We start from the raw sequence: 21,242 nt of genomic DNA, 5'->3' as shown, positions 1-21,242 counted from the left end.
TTGAAGATCTTCCGGCCATCCAGGTCGTACCCGATGTGAGGGAAGTCCTGGTACCACTCCATGGGGACGTTACCCACCGTGTTACGGATGTCCTGGGAGAGATGGGGCACACGTTACCAGAACCGGTACAATAAGCAGGATCCAGCTTCACTGGCTACGTGATGTGGGGCTCTATTCTCTAAGCAGTGCTACGCCACGTCGCACATTACAGCCTCATTCCAGTCAATGGGCCGAGCTGGCAGGTGCCCTACGGAGTAGCACTGCTTACTAACATGGCCCAGTGAGTCCCCTAAATGATCCCCGTCACTTGCAACATGTGTAGCAGTAACGGATTATACATCATGTGTACGTTTATATACAGCTGGCCAGGTATATATCACACCTAATATAGGCACCAATGTGTACAGTTGTTACACAGTGACACAGTGACACAGTGACACAGTGACACAGTGACACAGTGACACAGTGACACAGTGTATGAGGTTAAAATAAAAAAAAAAGACGTACGTCCATCACCAGTACAACCTCTGCTAAATTTAGACGACAGATACTTTATCCTTTATCTATACTTACTTATTGATCCAGAGGAAGCAAACACACAACCCCAGAGTCACATCATCCAATAATATCTCATAACGGGAAAATACATTCCTTCCCGACTCCAAGAATTGTCAATCGGATTAATCCCTGTACTGTGTGTGCCTGTGTGCGTGCGTGCATATATATATACACACACACTCACACACACACACTCACACAGGCTCCATGCCCCATACTGTCACTGTGTCACCCTACGGGTGGAGGGACAGGCTCCATGCCCCATACTGCCACTGTGTCACCCTACGGGGGGAGGGACAGGCTCCATGTCCCATACTGTCACAGTGTCACCCTGCGGGGGGAGGGACAGACTCCATGCCCCATACTGTCACCCTGCGGGGGGAGGGACAGACTCCATGCCCCATACTGTCACCCTGCGGGGGGAGGGACAGACTCCATGCCCAATACTGTCACCCTGCGGGGGAGGGACAGGCTCCATGCCCCATACTGTCACCCTGCGGGGGAGGGACAGACTCCATGCCCCATACTGTCACCCTGCGGGGGAGGGACAGACTCCATGCCCCATACTGTCACAGTGTCACCCTGCAGGGGGAGGGACAGGCTCCATGTCCCATACTGTCACTGTGTCACCCTGCGGGAGGAGGGACAGACTCCATGCCCCATACTGTCACTGTGTCACCCTGCGGGGGGAGGGACAGGCTCCATGCCCCATACTGTCACAGTGTCACCCTGCGGGGGGAGGGACAGGCTCCATGCCCCATACTGTCACAGTGTCACCCTGCGGGGGGAGGGACAGGCTCCATGCCCCATACTGTCACAGTGTCACCCTGCGGGGGGAGGGACAGACTCCATGCCCCATACTGTCACAGTGTCACCCTGCGGGGGAGGGACAGACTCCATGCCCCATACTGTCACAGTGTCACCCTGCGTGGGGACGGACAGACTCCATGCCCCATACTGTCACAGTGTCACACTGCGGGGGGAGGGACAGGCTCCATGCCCCATACTGTCACCCTGCAGGGGGAGGGACAGACTCCATGCCCCATACTGTCACTGTGTCACCCTGCGGGGGAGGGACAGGCTCCATGCCCCATACTGTCACAGTGTCACCCTGCGGGGGGAGGGACAGACTCCATGTCCCATACTGTCACAGTGTCACCCTGCGAGGGAGGGACAGGCTCCATGTCCCATTCTGTCACAGTGTCACCCTGCGGGGGGAGGGACAGACTCCATGCCCCAGAGGTCTGGTCCGGTTCCATAAGCCGGACATTGCATGAATGTGTTCACCTTTGACCTCGCGAGCCCCCCCCCCCAATAGGACGGTGTCACCGCCCGATAGAGATTGTGCAGACAGGAGCCGCTGTGCGGCACAGGAAGAGTTAACATTGTGTCTCGTTAAGAAGCACAGCCAAGTCTGGGCTGTTAAATCCCACAGCCGTCTGGGGACTTCCCCCCTCATCCAGCTTCCGATGGAGGCCCCCCTCATCCCCCGTCTCCCCCTCATCCCCCCTGCCCATGTCTGCTGCCGGCAGCGGCGGAGGGGGGGGACCAGACGCTGCTCTCCTGTGTCACTATATAAACTCACCACACATCTGCAAGTCAGACACACAACTGCACGTGTGTGAGAGAGAGGGGGGGGAGCGAGGGAGAGAGAGAAGGAGAGAAGAAGAGACAGAGAGAGAAGAGAGAAGGAGAAGAGAGAGAGGGAGAAGAGAGAGAAGGAGAAGAGAGGAGAGAGAAGGAGAAGAGAGAGAGAGAAGAGAGAGAGGGAGGAGAAGAGAGAGAAGAGAGAAGGAGAAGAGAGAGAGGGAGAAGAGAGAGGAGAAGAGAGAGAGAGGGAGAAGAGAGAGAGGGAGAGAAAGAGAGAGGGAGGGGAGAGAGAAAGAGAGGGAGGGGAAAGAGAGAGGGGGAAGAGAGAGAGGGGGAAGAGAGAGAGAGGGGAAAGAGAGAGAGAGGGAAGAGAGAGAGAGGGGGAAGAGAGAGAGAGACGAGAGAGGGGAAGAGAGGGAAGGGATAGATACAGTAGGTATACTTACAGAGGAGAGAGATATAAAAGAGATGAAGAAATCGGAACGAATATAGTTTTAAAGGTAAGAAATAGAAGCAGAGAAAGCAAAGGCAAGTGACAGGAGCAGGACAGGGAGAGAGGAGGATAGGAGAGAGAGAGGAGAGAGGAGGGTAGGAGAGAGAGGAGGATAGGAGAGAGAGGAGGATAGGAGAGAGAGAAGGATAGGAGAGAGAGAAGATAGGAGAGAGAGAGAGGAGGATAGGAGGAGAGGAGAAGAGAGCGAGAGAGAAAGGAGAAGAGAGAGAGGAGAGAGTGAGGAGCAGGAGAGGAGGATAGGAGAGAGAGAAGGATAGGAGAGAGAGAAGATAGGAGAGAGAGAGAGGAGGATAGGAGGAGAGGAGAAGAGAGCGAGAGAGAAAGGAGAAGAGAGAGAGGAGAGAGTGAGGAGCAGTAGAGGAGGATAGGAGAGAGAGAAGGATAGGAGAGAGAGAAGATAGGAGAGAGAGAGAGGAGGATAGGAGGAGAGGAGAAGAGAGCGAGAGAGAAAGGAGAAGAGAGAGAGGAGAGAGTGAGGAGCAGGAGAGGAGGACAAGAAGAGACAGAGAGAGGAGACAGACAGAGAGGACTTGGGAAGGAGAGATCCAAACCTTCAAGCATCTGGTGGTCCCCAGCCCGTCTCACCCTCGGGGTGCCTGCCCCCCCGTGCCTCTGCCATGTCCTTTGCCATGCTGCGCCATGCCCCCCCCGCCCGCTTCCTGTACCCCGAGATCAGCATGTTGTCTGATGACGAGGGCAGCGCAAGTGACAGCTCGGGATGCGATGACAAGTCCTTCCACCACTTGTCTGGCATGGGGTCCAAGAGGGGGGACAAGAAGTGCCAGGGACTGCACCGCGAGCCCCGGCAGCGCCACACGGCCAACGCCCGTGAGAGGGACCGGACCAACAGCGTCAACACCGCCTTCACGGCGCTACGCACGCTCATTCCCACCGAGCCGGCCGACCGCAAGCTCTCCAAGATCGAGACTCTACGGCTGGCGTCCAGCTACATCTCCCACCTGGGGAACGTGCTTCTCCTGGGGGACACGTGTGGGGACGGGCAACCCTGCCATACCAGCGCCCCCTACTACCAACACCACCCCACCACCGCCAGCCCCAAACACCGGGAGAGCGAGCAAGGCCAGCCCAAACACATCTGCACCTTCTGCCTCAGCAACCAGAGGAAGATGGTGAGTAACGGGGGCACCAGGACTATTGTACACACACGCCATGGGGGCACCAGGACTATTGTACACACACGTCATGGGGGTACCAGGACTATTGTACACACAAGTCATGGGAGTACCAGTACTATTGTACACACAAGTCATGGGAGTACCAGGACTATTGTACACACACGTCATGGGGGCACCAGGACTATTGTACACACACGTCATGGGGGCACCAGTACATTGTACACACACATGGTCATGGGGGCACCAGGACTATTGTACACACACATGGTCATGGGGGTACCAGGACTATTGTACACACACATGGTCATGGGGGCACCAGGACTATTGTACACACACATGGTCATGGGGGCACCAGGACTATTGTACACACACGTCATGGGGGCACCAGGACTATTGTACACACACGTCATGGGGGCACCAGGACTATTGTACACACACGTAATGGGGGTACCAGTACATTGTACACACACGTCATGGGGGTACCAGTACTATTGTACACACACGTCATGGGGGCACCAGTACTATTGTACACACACGTCATGGGGGCACCAGTACTATTGTACACACACGTCATGGGGGTACCAGTACTATTGTACACACACGTCATGGGGGCACCAGGACTATTGTACACACACGTCATGGGGGTACCAGTACTATTGTACACACACGTCATGGGGGTACCAGGACTATTGTACACACACGTCATGGGGGCACCAGGACTATTGTACACACACGCCATGGGGGCACCAGGACTATTGTACACACACGTCATGGGGGCACCAGTACTATTGTACACACACGTCATGGGGGCACCAGGACTATTGTACACACACGTCATGGGGGTACCAGGACTATTGTACACACACGTCATGGGGGCACCAGGACTATTGTACACACACGTCATGGGGGCACCAGTACTATTGTACACACATGTCATGGGGTACCAGTACTATAGTACACACACGTCATGGGGGTACCAGTACTATTGTACACACAAGTCATGGGGGTACCAGTACTATAGTACACACACGTCATGGGGGGTACCAGTACTATTGTACACACACGTCATGGGGGTACCAGTACTATTGTACACACACGTCATGGGGGCACCAGGACTATTGTACACACACGTCATGGGGGTACCAGTACTATTGTACACACACGTCATGGGGGTACCAGTACTATTGTACACACACGTCATGGGGGTACCAGTACTATTGTACACACAAGTCATGGGGGTACCAGTACTATAGTACACACACATCATGGGGGTACCAGTACTATTGTACACACAAGTCATGGGGGTACCAGCACTATAGTACACACAAGTCATGGGGGTACCAGTACTAATGTACACACACGTCATGGGGGCACCAGTACTATTGTATACACACGTCATGGGGGTACCAGTACTATTGTACACACAAGTCATGGGGGTACCAGTACTATTGTACACACACGTCATGGGGGTACCAGTACTATTGTACACACACGTCATGGGGGTACCAGTACATTGTACACACAAGTCATGGGGGCACCAGTACTATTGTACACACAAGTCATGGGGGCACCAGTACTATTGTACACACAAGTCATGGGGGTACCAGTACTATTGTACACACACGTCATGGGGGTACCAGTCCTATTGTACACACAAGTCATGGGGGTACCAGTACTATTGTACACACACGTCATGGGGGCACCAGGACTATTGTACACACACGTCATGGGGGTACCAGTACATTGTACACACACGTCATGGGGGTACCAGTACTATTGTACACACACGTCATGGGGGCACCAGTACTATTGTACACACACGTCATGGGGGCACCAGTACTATTGTACACACACGTCATGGGGGTACCAGTACTATTGTACACACACGTCATGGGGGCACCAGGACTATTGTACACACACGTCATGGGGGTACCAGTACTATTGTACACACACGTCATGGGGGTACCAGGACTATTGTACACACACGTCATGGGGGCACCAGGACTATTGTACACACACGCCATGGGGGCACCAGGACTATTGTACACACACGTCATGGGGGCACCAGTACTATTGTACACACACGTCATGGGGGCACCAGGACTATTGTACACACACGTCATGGGGGTACCAGGACTATTGTACACACACGTCATGGGGGCACCAGGACTATTGTACACACACGTCATGGGGTACCAGTACTATAGTACACACACGTCATGGGGGTACCAGTACTATTGTACACACAAGTCATGGGGGTACCAGTACTATAGTACACACGTCATGGGGGTACCAGTACTATTGTACACACACGTCATGGGGGCACCAGGACTATTGTACACACACGTCATGGGGGTACCAGTACTATTGTACACACACGTCATGGGGGTACCAGTACTATTGTACACACACGTCATGGGGGTACCAGTACTATTGTACACACAAGTCATGGGGGTACCAGTACTATAGTACACACACGTCATGGGGGTACCAGTACTATTGTACACACAAGTCATGGGGGTACCAGCACTATAGTACACACAAGTCATGGGGGTACCAGTACTAATGTACACACACGTCATGGGGGCACCAGTACTATTGTATACACACGTCATGGGGGTACCAGTACTATTGTACACACAAGTCATGGGGGTACCAGTACTATTGTACACACAAGTCATGGGGGTACCAGTACTATTGTACACACACGTCATGGGGGTACCAGTACATTGTACACACAAGTCATGGGGGCACCAGTACTATTGTACACACAAGTCATGGGGGCACCAGTACTATTGTACACACAAGTCATGGGGGTACCAGTACTATTGTACACACAAGTCATGGGGGTACCAGTACATTGTACACACAAGTCATGGGAGTACCAGTACTATTGTACACACAAGTCATGGGAGTACCAGTACTATTGTACACACAAGTCATGGGGGTACCAGTACTATTGTACACACAAGTCATGGGGGTACCAGTACTATTGTACACACACGTCATGGGAGTACCAGCACTATTGTACACACAAGTCATGGGGGTACCAGTCCTATTGTACACACAAGTCATGGGGGTACCAGTACTATTGTACACACACACACGTCATGGGAGTACCAGCACTATTGTACACACAAGTCATGGGGGTACCAGCACTATTGTACACACAAGTCATGGGGGTACCAGTACTATTGTACACACAAGTCATGGGGGCACCAGTACTATTGTACACACAACTCATGGGGGTACCAGTACTATTGTACACACAAGTCATGGGGGTACCAGTACTATTGTACACACAAGTCATGGGGGTACCAGTCCTATTGTACACACAAGTCATGGGGGCACAAGTACTATTGTACACACAAGTCATGGGGTACCAGTACTATTGTATACACAAGTCATGGGGGTACCAGTACTATTGTACACACAAGTCATGGGGGTACCAGTACTATTGTACACACGTCATGGGGGTACCAGTACTATAGTACACACAAGTCATGGGGGTACCAGTACTATTGTACACACGTCATGGGGGTACCAGTACTATTGTACACACAAGTCATGGGGGTACCAGTACTATTGTACACACAAGTCATGGGGGTACCAGTACTATAGTACACACACGTCATGGGGGTACCAGTACTATTGTACACACAAGTCATGGGGGTACCAGTACTATTGTACACACAAGTCATGGGGGTACCAGTACTATAGTACACACACGTCATGGGGGTACCAGTACTATAGTACACACAAGTTATGGGGGTACCAGTACTATTGTACACACAAGTCATGGGGGCACCAGTACTATTGTACACACAAGTCATGGGGGTACCAGTACTATTGTACACACAAGTCATGGGGGTACCAGTACTATTGTACACACAAGTCATGGAGGTACCAGTACTATAGTACACACAAGTCATGGGGGTACCAGTACTATTGTACACACAAGTCATGGGGGTACCAGCACTATAGTACACACAAGTCATGGGGGTACCAGCACTATTGTACACACAAGTCATGGGGGTACCAGTACTATTGTACACACACGTCATGGGGGTACCAATACTATTGTACACACACGTCATTGGGGTACCAGTACTATTGAACACACGTCATGGCGGTACCAGTACTATTGTACACACGTCATGGGGGTACCAGTACTATAGTACACACAAGTCATGGGGGTACCAGTACTATTGTACACACGTCATGGGGGTACCAGTACTATAGTACACACTAGTCATGGGGGTACCAGTACTATTGTACACACAAGTCATGGGGGTACCAGTACTATTGTACACACAAGTCATGGGGGTACCAGTACTATAGTACACACACGTCATGGGGGTACCAGTACTATTGTACACACGTCATGGGGGTACCAGTACTATAGTACACACAAGTCATGGGGGTACCAGTACTATTGTACACCCAAGTCATGGGGGTACCAGTACTATTGTACACACAAGTCATGGGGGTACCAGTACTATAGTACACACAAGTCATGGGGGTACCAGTACTATTGTACACACACGTCATGGGGGCACCAGTACTATTGTATACACAAGTCATGGGGGTACCAGTACTATTGTACACACAAGTCATGGGGGTACCAGTCCTATTGTATACACGTCATGGGGGTACCAGTACTATAGTACACACAAGTCATGGGGGTACCAGCACTATTGTACACACAAGTCATGGTGGTACCAGTACTATTGTACACACACGTCATGGGGGTACCAGTACTATTGTACACATACGTCATGGGGGTACCAGTACTATTGTACACACAAGTCATGGTGGTACCAGTACTATTGTACACACACGTCATGGGGGTACCAGTACTATTGTACACATACGTCATGGGGGTACCAGTACTATTGTACACACAAGTCATGGGGGTACCAGTACTATTGTATACACGTCATGGGGGTATCAGTACTATAGTACACACAAGTCATGGGGGTACCAGTACTATTGTACACACACGTCATGGGGGTACCAGTACTATTGTACACACACGTCATGGGAGTACCAGCACTACTGTACACACAAGTCATGGGGGCACCAGTTCATTGTACACACAAGTCATGGGAGTACCAGTACTATTGTACACACAAGTCATGGGGGTACCAGTACTATTGTACACACACGTCATGGGAGTACCAGCACTACTGTACACACAAGTCATGGGGGTACCAGCACTATTGTACACACAAGTCATGGGGGTACCAGTACTATTGTACACACACGTCATGGGGGTACCAATACTATTGTACACACACGTCATTGGGGTACCAGTACTATTGAACACACGTCATGGGGGTACCAGTACTATTGTACACACGTCATGGGGGTACCAGTACTATAGTACACACAAGTCATGGGGGGTACCAGTACTATTGTACACACGTCATGGGGGTACCAGTACTACAGTACACACTAGTCATGGGGGTACCAGTACTATTGTACACACAAGTCATGGGGGTACCAGTACTATTGTACACACAAGTCATGGGGGTACCAGTACTATAGTACACACACGTCATGGGGGTACCAGTACTATTGTACACACGTCATGGGGGTACCAGTACTATAGTACACACAAGTCATGGGGGTACCAGTACTATTGTACACACAAGTCATGGGGGTACCAGTACTATTGTACACACAAGTCATGGGGGTACCAGTACTATAGTACACACAAGTCATGGGGGTACCAGTACTATTGTACACACACGTCATGGGGGCACCAGTACTATTGTATACACAAGTCATGGGGGTACCAGTACTATTGTACACACAAGTCATGGGGGTACCAGTCCTATTGTATACACGTCATGGGGGTACCAGTACTATAGTACACACAAGTCATGGGGGTACCAGCACTATTGTACACACAAGTCATGGTGGTACCAGTACTATTGTACACACACGTCATGGGGGTACCAGTACTATTGTACACATACGTCATGGGGGTACCAGTACTATTGTACACACAAGTCATGGGGGTACCAGTACTATTGTATACACGTCATGGGGGTATCAGTACTATAGTACACACAAGTCATGGGGGTACCAGTACTATTGTACACACACGTCATGGGGGTACCAGTACTATTGTACACACACGTCATGGGAGTACCAGCACTACTGTACACACAAGTCATGGGGGCACCAGTTCATTGTACACACAAGTCATGGGAGTACCAGTACTATTGTACACACACGTCATGGGGGTACCAGTACTATTGTACACACAAGTCATGGGGGTACCAGTACTATTGTACACACATGTCATGGGGGCACCAGTACTATTGTACACACAAGTCATGGGGGTACCAGTACTATTGTATACACAAGTCATGGGGATACCAGTACTATTGTACACACAAGTCATGGGGGCACCAGTACTATTGTATACACAAGTCATGGGGGTACCAGTACTATTGTACACACAAGTCATGCGGGTACCAGTACTATTGTACACACAGGTCATGGGGGTACCAGTACTATTGTATACACAAGTCATGGGGGTACCAGTACTATTGTACACACACGTCATGGGGGTACCAGTACTATTGTACACACACGTTATGGGGGTGCCAGTACTATTGTACACACAAGTCATGGGGGTACCAGTACTATTGTACACACAAGTCATGGGGGCACCAGTACTATTGTACACACAAGTCATGGGGGTACCAGTACTATTGTATACACAAGTCATGGGGATACCAGTACTATTGTACACACAAGTCATGGGGGTACCAGTACTATTGTATACACAAGTCATGGGGGCACCAGTACTATTGTACACACAAGTCATGGGGGTACCAGTACTATTGTACACACAAGTCATGGGGGTACCAGTACTTTGTAGAGAATTCTTAAACGTATAGTACAGATCCCCAGCACTCGCCGTGGTCCCATAAGCACTTTTCAGCGCATCCTGATAATTGGTTAGAGTCGCCTCGGAGCATCGCACACGTACCGCCTTTATGGCGTCTAACGCTGGGCCTCTCAGACACTCTAATACCATTTCGCTTCTCCCCATCAGAACACAGCCAGTCACGCACCATTTGGGTAGCACCGTCCATCCAATTTTCAAAATCATCCTCCCCTACAGGGACAGGCTTCACCCCGGAGAATGTCCCATCCGCCCCTACAGGGACAGGCTTCACCCCGGAGAATGTCCCATCCACCCCTACAGGGACAGGCTTCACCCCGGAGAATGTCCCATCCGCCCCTACAGGGACAGGCTTCACCCCGGAGAATGTCCCATCCGCCCCTACAGGGACAGGCTTCACCCCGGAGAATGTCCCATCCACCCCTACAGGGACAGGCTTCACCCCGGAGAATGTCCCATCCGCCCCTACAGGGACAGGCTTCACCCCGGAGAATGTCCCATCCGCCCCTACAGGGACAGGCTTCACCCCGGAGAATGTCCCTTCCACCCCTACAGGGACAGGCTTCACCCCGGAGAATGTCCCATCCGCCCCTACAGGGACAGGCTTCACCCCGGAGAATGTCCCATCCGCCCCTACAGGGACAGGCTTCACCCCGGAGAATGTCCCATCCGCCCCTACAGGGACAGGCTTCACCCCGGAGAATGTCCCATCCGCCCCTACAGGGACAGGCTTCACCCCGGAGAATGTCCCATCCTCCCCTACAGGGACAGGCTTCACCCCGGAGAATGTCCCATCCTCCCCCCACAGGGACAAACTTCACCCCGGAGAATGTCCCATCCTCCCCTACAGGGATAGGCTTCACCCCGGAGAATGTCCCATCCTCCCCTACAGGGATATGCTTCACCCGGAGAACGTCCCATCCTCCCCTACAGGGACAGGCTTCACCCCGGAGAACGTCCCATCCTCCCCTACAGGGACAAACTTCACCCCGGAGAATGTCCCATCCTCCCCTACAGGGATAGGCTTCACCCCGGAGAATGTCCCATCCTCCCCTACAGGGGACAGGCTTCCCCCCGGAGAATGTCCCATCCTCCCCTACAGGGACAGGCTTCACCCCGGAGAACGTCCCATCCTCCCCTACAGGGACAAACTTCACCCCGGAGAATGTCCCATCCTCCCCTACAGGGATAGGCTTCACCCTGGAGAATGTCCCATCCTCCCCTACAGGGACAGGGCTTCACCCCGGAGAATGTCCCATCCTCCCCTACAGGGACAGGCTTCACCCCGGAGAATGTCCTTAGTCGTTGGTAGGAGCTATTCTCACTGATGGGTTTCATGACTCTGTCTAGAACGTGTTCCCCGCTTGTAATAGGGCCTCGGAGGAAGAGAGGTTACTGTGAAACATAACCTGTGTTACAATGCAGGGGGATCTCCTCCTTTCCTCTGGCTGTTACAATACAGGGGGGATCTCTTTCCTTCCTCTGGCTGTTACAATACAGGGGGATCCCTTTCCTCTGGCTGTTACAATGCAGGGGGATCTCTTTCCTCTGGCTGTTACAATGCAGGGGATCTCTTCCTTTCCTCTGGCTGTTACAATGCAGGGGGATCTCTTTCCTTCCTCTGGCTGTTACAATGCAGGGGGATCTCTTTCCTTCCTCTGGCTGTTACAATGCAGGGGGGATCTCTTTCTTTCCTCTGGCTGTTACAATGCAGGGGGATCTCTTTCTTTCCTCTGGCTGTTACAGTGCAGGGGATCTCTTTCTTTCCTCTGGCTGTTACAATGCAGGGGGATCTCTTTCCTTCCTCTGGCTGTTACAGTGCAGGGGGATCTCTTTCTTTCCTCTGGCTGTTACAGTGCAGGGGGGATCTCTTTCTTTCCTTTGGCTGTTACAATGCAGGGGGATCTCCTTCTATCCTCTGGCTGTTACACTGCAGGGGGATCTCCTTCTTTCCTCTGGCTGTTACAATGCAGGGGGATCTCCTTCTTTCCTCTGGCTGTTACAATGCAGGGGGATCTCCTTCTATCCTCTGGCTGTTACAATGCAGGGGGATCTCTTCCTTTCTCCTGGCTGTTACAATGCAGGGGGATCTCTTTCTATCCTCTGGCTGTTACAATGCAGGGGGATCTCCTTCTTTCCTCTGGCTGTTACAATGCAGGGGGATCTCCTTCTTTCCTCTGCCTGTTACACTGCAGGGGGATCTCCTTCTTTCCTCTGGCTGTTACAATGCAGGGGGATCTCTTTCTTTCCTCTGGCTGTTACAATGCAGGGGGATCTCCTTCTTTCCTCTGGCTGTTACAATGCAGGGGGATCTCCTTCTTTCCTCTGGCTGTTACAGTGCAGGGGGATCTCTTTCTTTCCTCTGGCTGTTACAATGCAGGGGGATCTCTTTCTTTCCTCTGGCTGTTACAATGCAGGGGGATCTCTTTCCTTCCTTTGGCTGTTACAGTGCAGGGGGATCTCCTTCTTTCCTCTGGCTGTTACAGTGCAGGGGGATCTCTTTCCTCTGGCTGTTACAGTGCAAGGGGGATCTCTTTCCTTCCTTTGGCTGTTACAATGCAGGGGGATCTCCTTCTTTCCTCTGGCTGTTACAATGCAGGGGGGATCTCTTTCCTCTGGCTGTTACAATGCAGGGGGATCTCCTTCTTTCCTCTGGCTGTTACAATGCAGGGGGAATCTCCTTCTTTCCTCTGGCTGTTACATATTGCAGGGGGATCTCCTTATTTCCTCTGGCTGTTACAATGCAGGGGGATCTCTTTCCTCTGGCTGTTACAATGCAGGGGGATCTCCTTCTTTCCTCTGGCAGTTACAATGCAGGGGGATCTCTTCCTTTCCTCTGCTGTTACAATGCAGGGGGATCTCTTCCTTTCCTCTGGCTGTTACAATGCAGGGGGATCTCCTTCTTTCCTCTGGCTGTTACAATGCAGGGGGATCTCTTCCTTTCCTCTGGCTGTTACAATGCAGGGGGATCTCTTTCTTTCATCTGGCTGTTACAATGCAGGGGGATCTCTTCCTTTCCTCTGGCTGTTACAATGCAGGGGGATCTCCTTCTTTCCTCTGGCTGTTACAATGCAGGCGGATCTCTTTCCTTCCTTTGGCTGTTACAATGCAGGGGGATCTCCTTCTTTCCTCTGGCTGTTACAATGCAGGGGGATCTCTTTCCTTCCTCTGGCTGTTACAGTGCAGGGGGATCTCCTTCTATCCTCTGGCTGTTACAATGCAGGGGGATCTCCTTCTATCCTCTGCCTGTTACAATGCAGGGGGATCTCTTTCTTTCCTCTGGCTGTTACAATGCAGGGGGATCTCTTTCCTTCCTCTGGCTGTTACAATGCAGGGGGATCTCCTTCTTTCCTCTGGATGTTACAATGCAGGGGGATCTCTTCCTTTCCTCTGGCTGTTACAATGCAGGGGGGATCTCCTTCTTTCCTCTGGCTGTTACAATGCAGGGGGATCTCCTTCTTTCCTCTGGCTGTTACAATGCAGGGGGATCTCTTCCTTTCCTCTGGCTGTTACAATGCAGGGGGATCTCTTTCCTTCCTCTGGCTGTTACAATGCAGGGGGACCTCTTTCTTTCCTCTGGCTGTTACATTGCGGGGGGATCTCTTCCTTTCCTCTGGCTGTTACAATGCAGGGGGATCTCTTCCTTTCCTCTGGCTGTTACAATGCAGGGGGATCTCTTTCTTTCCTCTGGCTGTTACATTGCGGGGGATCTCTTCCTTTCCTCTGGCTGTTACAATGCAGGGGGATCTCTTTCCTTCCTCTGGCTGTTACAGTGCAGGGGATCTCTTCCTTTCCTCTGGCTGTTACAATGCAGGGGGATCTCTTTCTTTCCTCTGGCTGTTACATTGCGGGGGATCTCCTTCTTTCCTCTGGCTGGTAAATCCTGATATTTCTCCCCTTAGCTGTTGCAGGGCTCCCCGAGTTGTCCCTGTACTTTGTACTGGCCAGCAGAATCACCCCAGTCTCCTCACTCCATGGATCGGGCTAGGCCCTTGCAGAGTGTTCTGCAGCAGCCTCACCATATCAAAACACACTGCCAGCCCCAGTCCCCTCAGCAATCCCTTTCCATCTGCCATTGCACTGGCTAAGCACAGTCACATGGTCCAGTGGGATGTAAGTTCCATTTATGACAACCCTCTGTTGTCTGTCCTTCAACCAGTTTTCTATCCAGGTGCATATATTATTACTGAGTCCGACTTGCTTTATTTTGTACACCAACCTCTTGTGTGAAACCGTATCAAAAGCCTTTGCAGAATCTAAGTAGACCACATCAACTGCATTACCCTGGTCTAAATTCCTACTTACCTCCTCAAAGAAACAAATAAGGTTAGTTTGGCAAGATCTATCCTTCATAAATCCATGCTGACTATTAATAATAATTTGGTTTTCCTGAATATTATCCCGTATTAAAACCTAGGTACTGACCCGCTGAGCCCCGGGCACGGTACTGACCCGCTGAGCCCCCGGGCACGGTACTGACCCGCTGAGCCCCCGGGCACGGTACTGACCCGCTGAGCCCCGGGCACGGTACTGACCCCCGCTGAGCCCCCGGGCATGGTACTGACCCCGCTGAGCCCCCGGGCACCGGTACTGACCCGCTGAGCCCCCGGGCACGGTACTGACCCGCTGAGCCCCGGGCACGGTACTGACCCGCTGAGCCCCCGGGCACGGTACTGACCCGCTGAGCCCCCGGGCACGGTACTGACCCGCTGAGCCCCCGGGCACGGTACTGACCCGCTGAGCCCCCGGGCACGGTACTGACCCGCTGAGCCCCCGGGCACGGTACTGACCCGCTGAGCCCCGGGCACGGTACTGACCCGCTGAGCCCCCGGGCACGGTACTGACACGCTGAGCCCCCCGGGCACGGTACTGACCCGCTGAGCCCCCGGGCACGGTACTGACCCGCTGAGCCCCCGGGCACGGTACTGACCCGCTGAGCCCCCGGGGCACGGTACTGACCCGCTGAGACCCCGGGCACAGTACTGACCCGCTGAGCCACCGGGCACGGTACTGACCCGCTGAGCCCCCGGGCACCGGTACTGACCCGCTGAGCACCGGGCACGGTACTGACCCGCTGAGCCCCCGGGCACGGTACTGACCCCGCTGAGACCCCGGGCAAGGTACTGACCCGCTGAGCCCCCGGGCACGGTACTGACCCCGCTGAGCCCCGGGCACGGTACTGACCCGCTGAGCCCCCGGGCACGGTACTGACCGCTGAGCCCCCGGGCATGGTACTGACCCGCTGAGCCCCCTGGGCACGGTACTGACCCGCTGAGCCCCCGGGCACAGTACTGACCCGCTGAGCCCCCGGGCACAGTACTGACCCGCTGAGCCCCCGGGCACGGTACTGACCCGCTGAGCCCCGGGCACGGTACTGACCCGCTGAGCCCCCCGGGCACGGTACTGACCCGCTGAGCCCCCGGGCACGGTACTGACCCGCTGAGCCCCGGGCACGGTACTGACCCGCTGAGCCCCCGGGCCACGGTACTGACCCGCTGAGCCCCCGGGCACGGTACTGACCCGCTGAGCCCCCGGGCACGGGTACTGACCCGCTGAGCCCCGGGCACGGTACTGACCCGCTGAGCCCCCGGGCACGGTACTGACCCGCTGAGCCCCCGGGCACGGTACTGACCCGCTGAGCCCCGGCACGGTACTGACCCGCTGAGCCCCGGGCACGGTACTGACCCGCTGAGCCCCCGGGCACGGTACTGACCGCTGAGCCCCGGGCACGGTACTGACCCGCTGAGCCCCCGGGCACGGTACTGACCCGCTGAGCCCCCGGGCACGGTACTGACCCGCTGAGCCCCCGGGCACAGTACTGACCCGCTGAGCCCCCGGGCACGGTACTGACCCGCTGAGCCCCCGGGCACGGTACTGACCCGCTGAGCCCCCGGGCACGGTACTGACCCGCTGAGCCCCCGGGCACGGTACTGACCCGCTGAGACCCCGGGCACAGTACTGACCCGCTGAGCCCCCGGGCACGGTACTGACCCGCTGAGCCACCGGGCACGGTACTGACCCGCTGAGCCCCCGGGCACGGTACTGACCCGCTGAGCCCCCGGGCATGGTACTGACCCGCTGAGCCCCCGGGCACGGTACTAATTTTTTCACTTCTCTCCACAGGGAAAAGACCGGGAGAGGAAGACGACTATCAGAACCTAAGGGCAGCTACTGGGGGAGCACTGAGAAACCCCCCCAAATACCAGGCTGAGGGGGAGCTCTGCCAGACCCCCCCAATCTCCTACAGCAGCAGCACAACCCCAAGGACCCACTCTCCGGCCTGCGGGAAAGGACACGAGCCCCCCCTCCCACAGCAGAGAACGGGGGACCCCACCTCAGAGAGAGGGGAAGGGAAGAGAGAGAGAGAGGGGAAGGAAAGAGAGAGCTAGGGGGAAGAGACCAAAGCAGAGAGGGGGGGGGGAGAGACAGGAGCAGAGAGAGAATCACAAACAGACGGGAGGAAGAGAGCGACGGGAGGAGAGAGAGAGAGACGGGAGGAGAGAGAGAGAGACGGGAGGAGAGAGAGAGACGGAGGAGAGAGAGAGGGGGAGGAGAGAGAGAGAGAGAGACGGGAGGAGAGAGAGAGACGGAGGAGGAGAGAGGACGGGAAGAGAGAGAGAGACGGGGAGGAGAGAGAGAGAGAGACGGGAGGAGAGAGAGAGAGAGACGGGAGGAGAGAGAGTGACGGGAGGAGAGAGAGAGACGGGAGGAGAGAGAGAGAGAGAGACGGGAGGAGAGAGACGGGAGGAGAGAGAGAGAGACGGGAGGAGAGAGAGAGAGACGGGAGGAGAGAGAGAGACGGGAGGAGAGAGAGAGAGACGGGAGGAGAGAGAGAGACGGGAGGAGAGAGAGAGACGGGACGTCTATTATTTCCTAGGAAAAGGGAGCACAGTTTGAGGGGTTGTTCCTACTGTTATAGGACCCCTCGCTCCTTGGGACCCTCGCTCCCGGGGACCCTCGCTCCTTGGGACCCTCGCTCCCGGGGACCCTCGCTGCCGGGGACCCTCGCTCACGGGGAACCTGGTTTTTATGGGCGATATTCAGCCCCCATCCGACTGAAGTGCCAGAGTGTCTGCGACACACAACACCGCTAGGACTAGAGATTATCCTCCTTACCGACAAACTATACAACCTCCGGGGTAACCCAACACCTGATGATCTACAGTCCGTAAAGACGAACTAGAATGTTGTCCCGGTAACGTAACTGCGGCAGTGCCTGTAAGGAGCAGCGGTTTCGCCTCATTTTTGTGTTTAAAACATTCACTCCTACGAACTCGATAGAACTGCTCCCGATCGTGCGTCTCCACGCCGCGCGTTTCTAAGATATAGTATTTAAATCCGCTGTGTGTCTTTACGATTGAATAAAGATACGGAGCGCTGTTATTTACCCGCAGAGTGGCAGCTTGTGAGGAGCCGGGGGAAGGATTTATCCTGCGCACAAGGTTGTGGGAGGAGGGGGGGGGGGGGGAGGATTTATCCTGCGCACAAGGTTGTGGAGGGGGGGGGGAGGATTTATCCTGCGCACAAGGTTGTGGGGGGGGGGGGGAGGATTTATCCTGCGCACAAGGTTGTGGAGGGGGGGGGGAGGATTTATCCTACGCACAAGGTTGTGAGGGGGGCACGGATGTATCTTGCACACAAGGTTGTAGGGGGGCCGGGGAGGGATTTATCCCGCGCACAAGGTTGTAGGGGGGCCGGGGAGGGATTTATCCCGCGCACAAGGTTGTGGGGGGAGGGGGGGAAGATTTATCCTGCGCACAAGGTTGTGAGGGGACAAGGGGGAGGAATTATCCTGGGGACAAGGGGGGAGATTTATCATGTGCACAAGGCTGTGAGGGGGGGGGAGATTTATCCTGAGCACAAGGTGGGGGGGGGGAATTTATCCTGCGCACAAGGTTGGGGGGGGATTTATCCTGCGCACAAGGTTGGGGGGGGGGGGATTTATCCTGCGCACAAGGTTGGGGGGGGGGATTTATCCTGCGCACAAGGTTGGGGGGGGGGGGGAGATTTATCCTGCGCACAAGGTTGTGAGGGGGGATTTATCCTGCGCACAAGGTTGGGGGGAGGGGGGATTTATCCTGCGCACAAGGTTGGGGGGGTGGGAGATTTATCCTGTGCACAAGGTTGTGTGGGGGGGGGATTTATCCTGCGCACAAGGTTGGTGGGGGGGGGGGATTTATCCTGCGCACAAGGTTGGTGGGGGGGGGGGATTTATCATGCGCACAAGGTTTGGGGGGAGGGGGGATTTATCCCGCGCACAAGGTTGTGAGGGGGGGGGGGGGGGGATTTATCCTGTGCACAAGGTTGTGAGGGGGGGGGGGGGAATTTATCCTGCGCACAAGGTTGTGAGGGGGGGGGGGGATTTATCATGTGCACAAGGTTGTGAGGGGGGGGGGATTTATCCTGCGCACAAGGTTGTGAGGGGGGGGGGATTTATCCTGCGCACAAGGTTGTGAGGGGGGGGGGGGATTTATCCTGCGCACAAGGTTGGGGGGAGGGGGGATTTATCCTGCGCACAAGGTTGGGGGGGTGGGAGATTTATCCTGTGCACAAGGTTGTGTGGGGGGGGGATTTATCCTGCGCACAAGGTTGGTGGGGGGGGGGGGGATTTATCATGCGCACAAGGTTTGGGGGGAGGGGGGATTTATCCCGCGCACAAGGTTGTGAGGGGGGGGGGGGGGGATTTATCCTGTGCACAAGGTTGTGAGGGGGGGGGGGAAAGATTTATCCTGCGCACAAGGTTGTGAGGGGGGGGGGGATTTATCATGTGCACAAGGTTGTGAGGGGGGGGGGGATTTATCCTGCGCACAAGGTTGTGAGGGGGGGGGGGATTTATCCTGCGCACAAGGTTGTGAGGGGGGGGGGGGATTTATCCTGCGCACAAGGTTGTGAGGGGGGGGATTTATCCTGCGCACAAGGTTGTGAGGGGGGGGGGGGGGATTTATCCTGCGCACAAGGTTGTGAGGGGGGGGGGGATTTATCCTGCGCACAAGGTTGTGAGGGGGGATTTATCCTGCGCACAAGGTTGTGAGGGGGGGGGGGGGGATTTATCCTGCGCACAAGGTTGTGGGGCGGGGGGGGGGATTTATCCTGCGCACAAGGTTGTGAGGGGGGGGGGATTTATCCTGCGCACAAGGTTGTGAGGGGGGGGGGATTTATCCTGCGCACAAGGTTGCGGGGCGGGGGAGGGATTTATCCTGCGCACAAGGTTGTGAGGGGGGGGGGGGGATTTATCCTGCGCACAAGGTTGCGGGGCGGGGGAGGGATTTATCCTGCGCACAAGGTTGTGAGGGGGGGGGGGATTTATCCTGCGCACAAGGTTGCGGGGCGGGGGGAGGGATTTATCCTGCGCACAAGGTTGTGAGGGGGGGGGGGGGGGATTTATCCTGCGCACAAGGTTGTGAGGGGGGGGGGGATTTATCCTGCGCACAAGGTTGCGAGGGGGGGGGGGATTTATCCTGCGCACAAGGTTGTGAGGGGGGGGGGGATTTATCCTGCGCACAAGGTTGTGAGGGGGGGGATTTATCCTGCGCACAAGGTTGTGAGGGGGGGGGATTTATCCTACGCACAAGGTTGTGAGGGGGGGGGGGATTTATCCTGCGCACAAGGTTGTGAGGGGGGGGATTTATCCTGCGCACAAGGTTGTGAGGGGGGGGTATTTATCCTGCGCACAAGGTTGTGAGGGGGGGGGGGAGGGATTTATCCTGCGCACAAGGTTGTGGGGCGGGGGGGATTTATCCTGCGCACAAGATTGTGAGGGGGGGGATTTATCCTGCGCATAAGGTTGTGAGGGGGGGGGATTTATCCTGCGCATAAGGTTGTGAGGGGGGGGGGGATTTATCCAGCGCACAAGGTTGTGAGGGGGGGGGGATTTATCCTGCGCACAAGGTTGTGAGGGGGGGGATTTATCCTGCGCACAAGGTTGTGAGGGGGGGGGGGGATTTATCCTGCGCACAAGGTTGTGAGGGGGGGGGGGATTTATCCTGCGCACAAGGTTGTGAGGGGGGGGGGGATTTATCCTGCGCACAAGGTTGTGAGGGGGGGGATTTATCCTGCGCACAAGGTTGCGGGGCGGGGGAGGGATTTATCCTGCGCACAAGGTTGTGGGGCGGGGGGGGATTTATCCTGCGCACAAGGTTGTGGGGCGGGGGGGGGGGACTTATCCTGCGCACAAGGTTGTGGGGCGGGGGGGGGGGGGGGACTTATCCTGCGCACAAGGTTGTGAGGGGGGGGGGGATTTATCCTGTGCACAAGGTTGTGAGGGGGGGGGGGGATTTATCCTGCGTACAAGGTTGTGAGGGGGGGGGGGGGATTTATCCTGCGCACAAGGTTGTGAGGGGGGGGGATTTATCCTGCGCACAAGGTAGTGAGGGGGGGGGGGGATTTATCCCTGCGCACAAGGTTGTGAGGGGGGGGGGGGATTTATCCTGCGCACAAGGTTGTGAGGGGGGGGGGGTTTATCCTGCGCACAAGGTTGTGAGGGGGGGGGGGTTTATCCTGCGCACAAGGTTGTGAGGGG

The 21,242-nt window shown here is 55.0% G+C and overlaps 1 protein-coding gene across 1 annotated transcript; it reads left to right on the top strand.

Moving 5' to 3' along the window:
• Nucleotides 1–3,008: 3,008 nt before the first annotated feature.
• On the top strand, nt 3,009–17,308 carry SCX (scleraxis bHLH transcription factor). Its single transcript, XM_075583403.1, has 2 exons — nt 3,009–3,792; nt 16,847–17,308. Exons 1-2 carry the CDS (start codon nt 3,280–3,282, stop codon nt 16,883–16,885), a joined length of 552 nt encoding a protein of 183 aa, XP_075439518.1. The 5' UTR covers nt 3,009–3,279; the 3' UTR covers nt 16,886–17,308.
• Nucleotides 17,309–21,242: the final 3,934 nt, after the last annotated feature.

This window comes from Ascaphus truei, unplaced genomic scaffold (genome assembly GCF_040206685.1).
Source record: "Ascaphus truei isolate aAscTru1 unplaced genomic scaffold, aAscTru1.hap1 HAP1_SCAFFOLD_3170, whole genome shotgun sequence".
In the NCBI taxonomy this organism is placed as follows: Eukaryota; Metazoa; Chordata; class Amphibia; order Anura; family Ascaphidae; genus Ascaphus; species Ascaphus truei.
The sequence above is the reverse complement of the archived record's forward strand: the minus strand, read 5'-3'. Positions and strand labels throughout refer to the sequence as shown.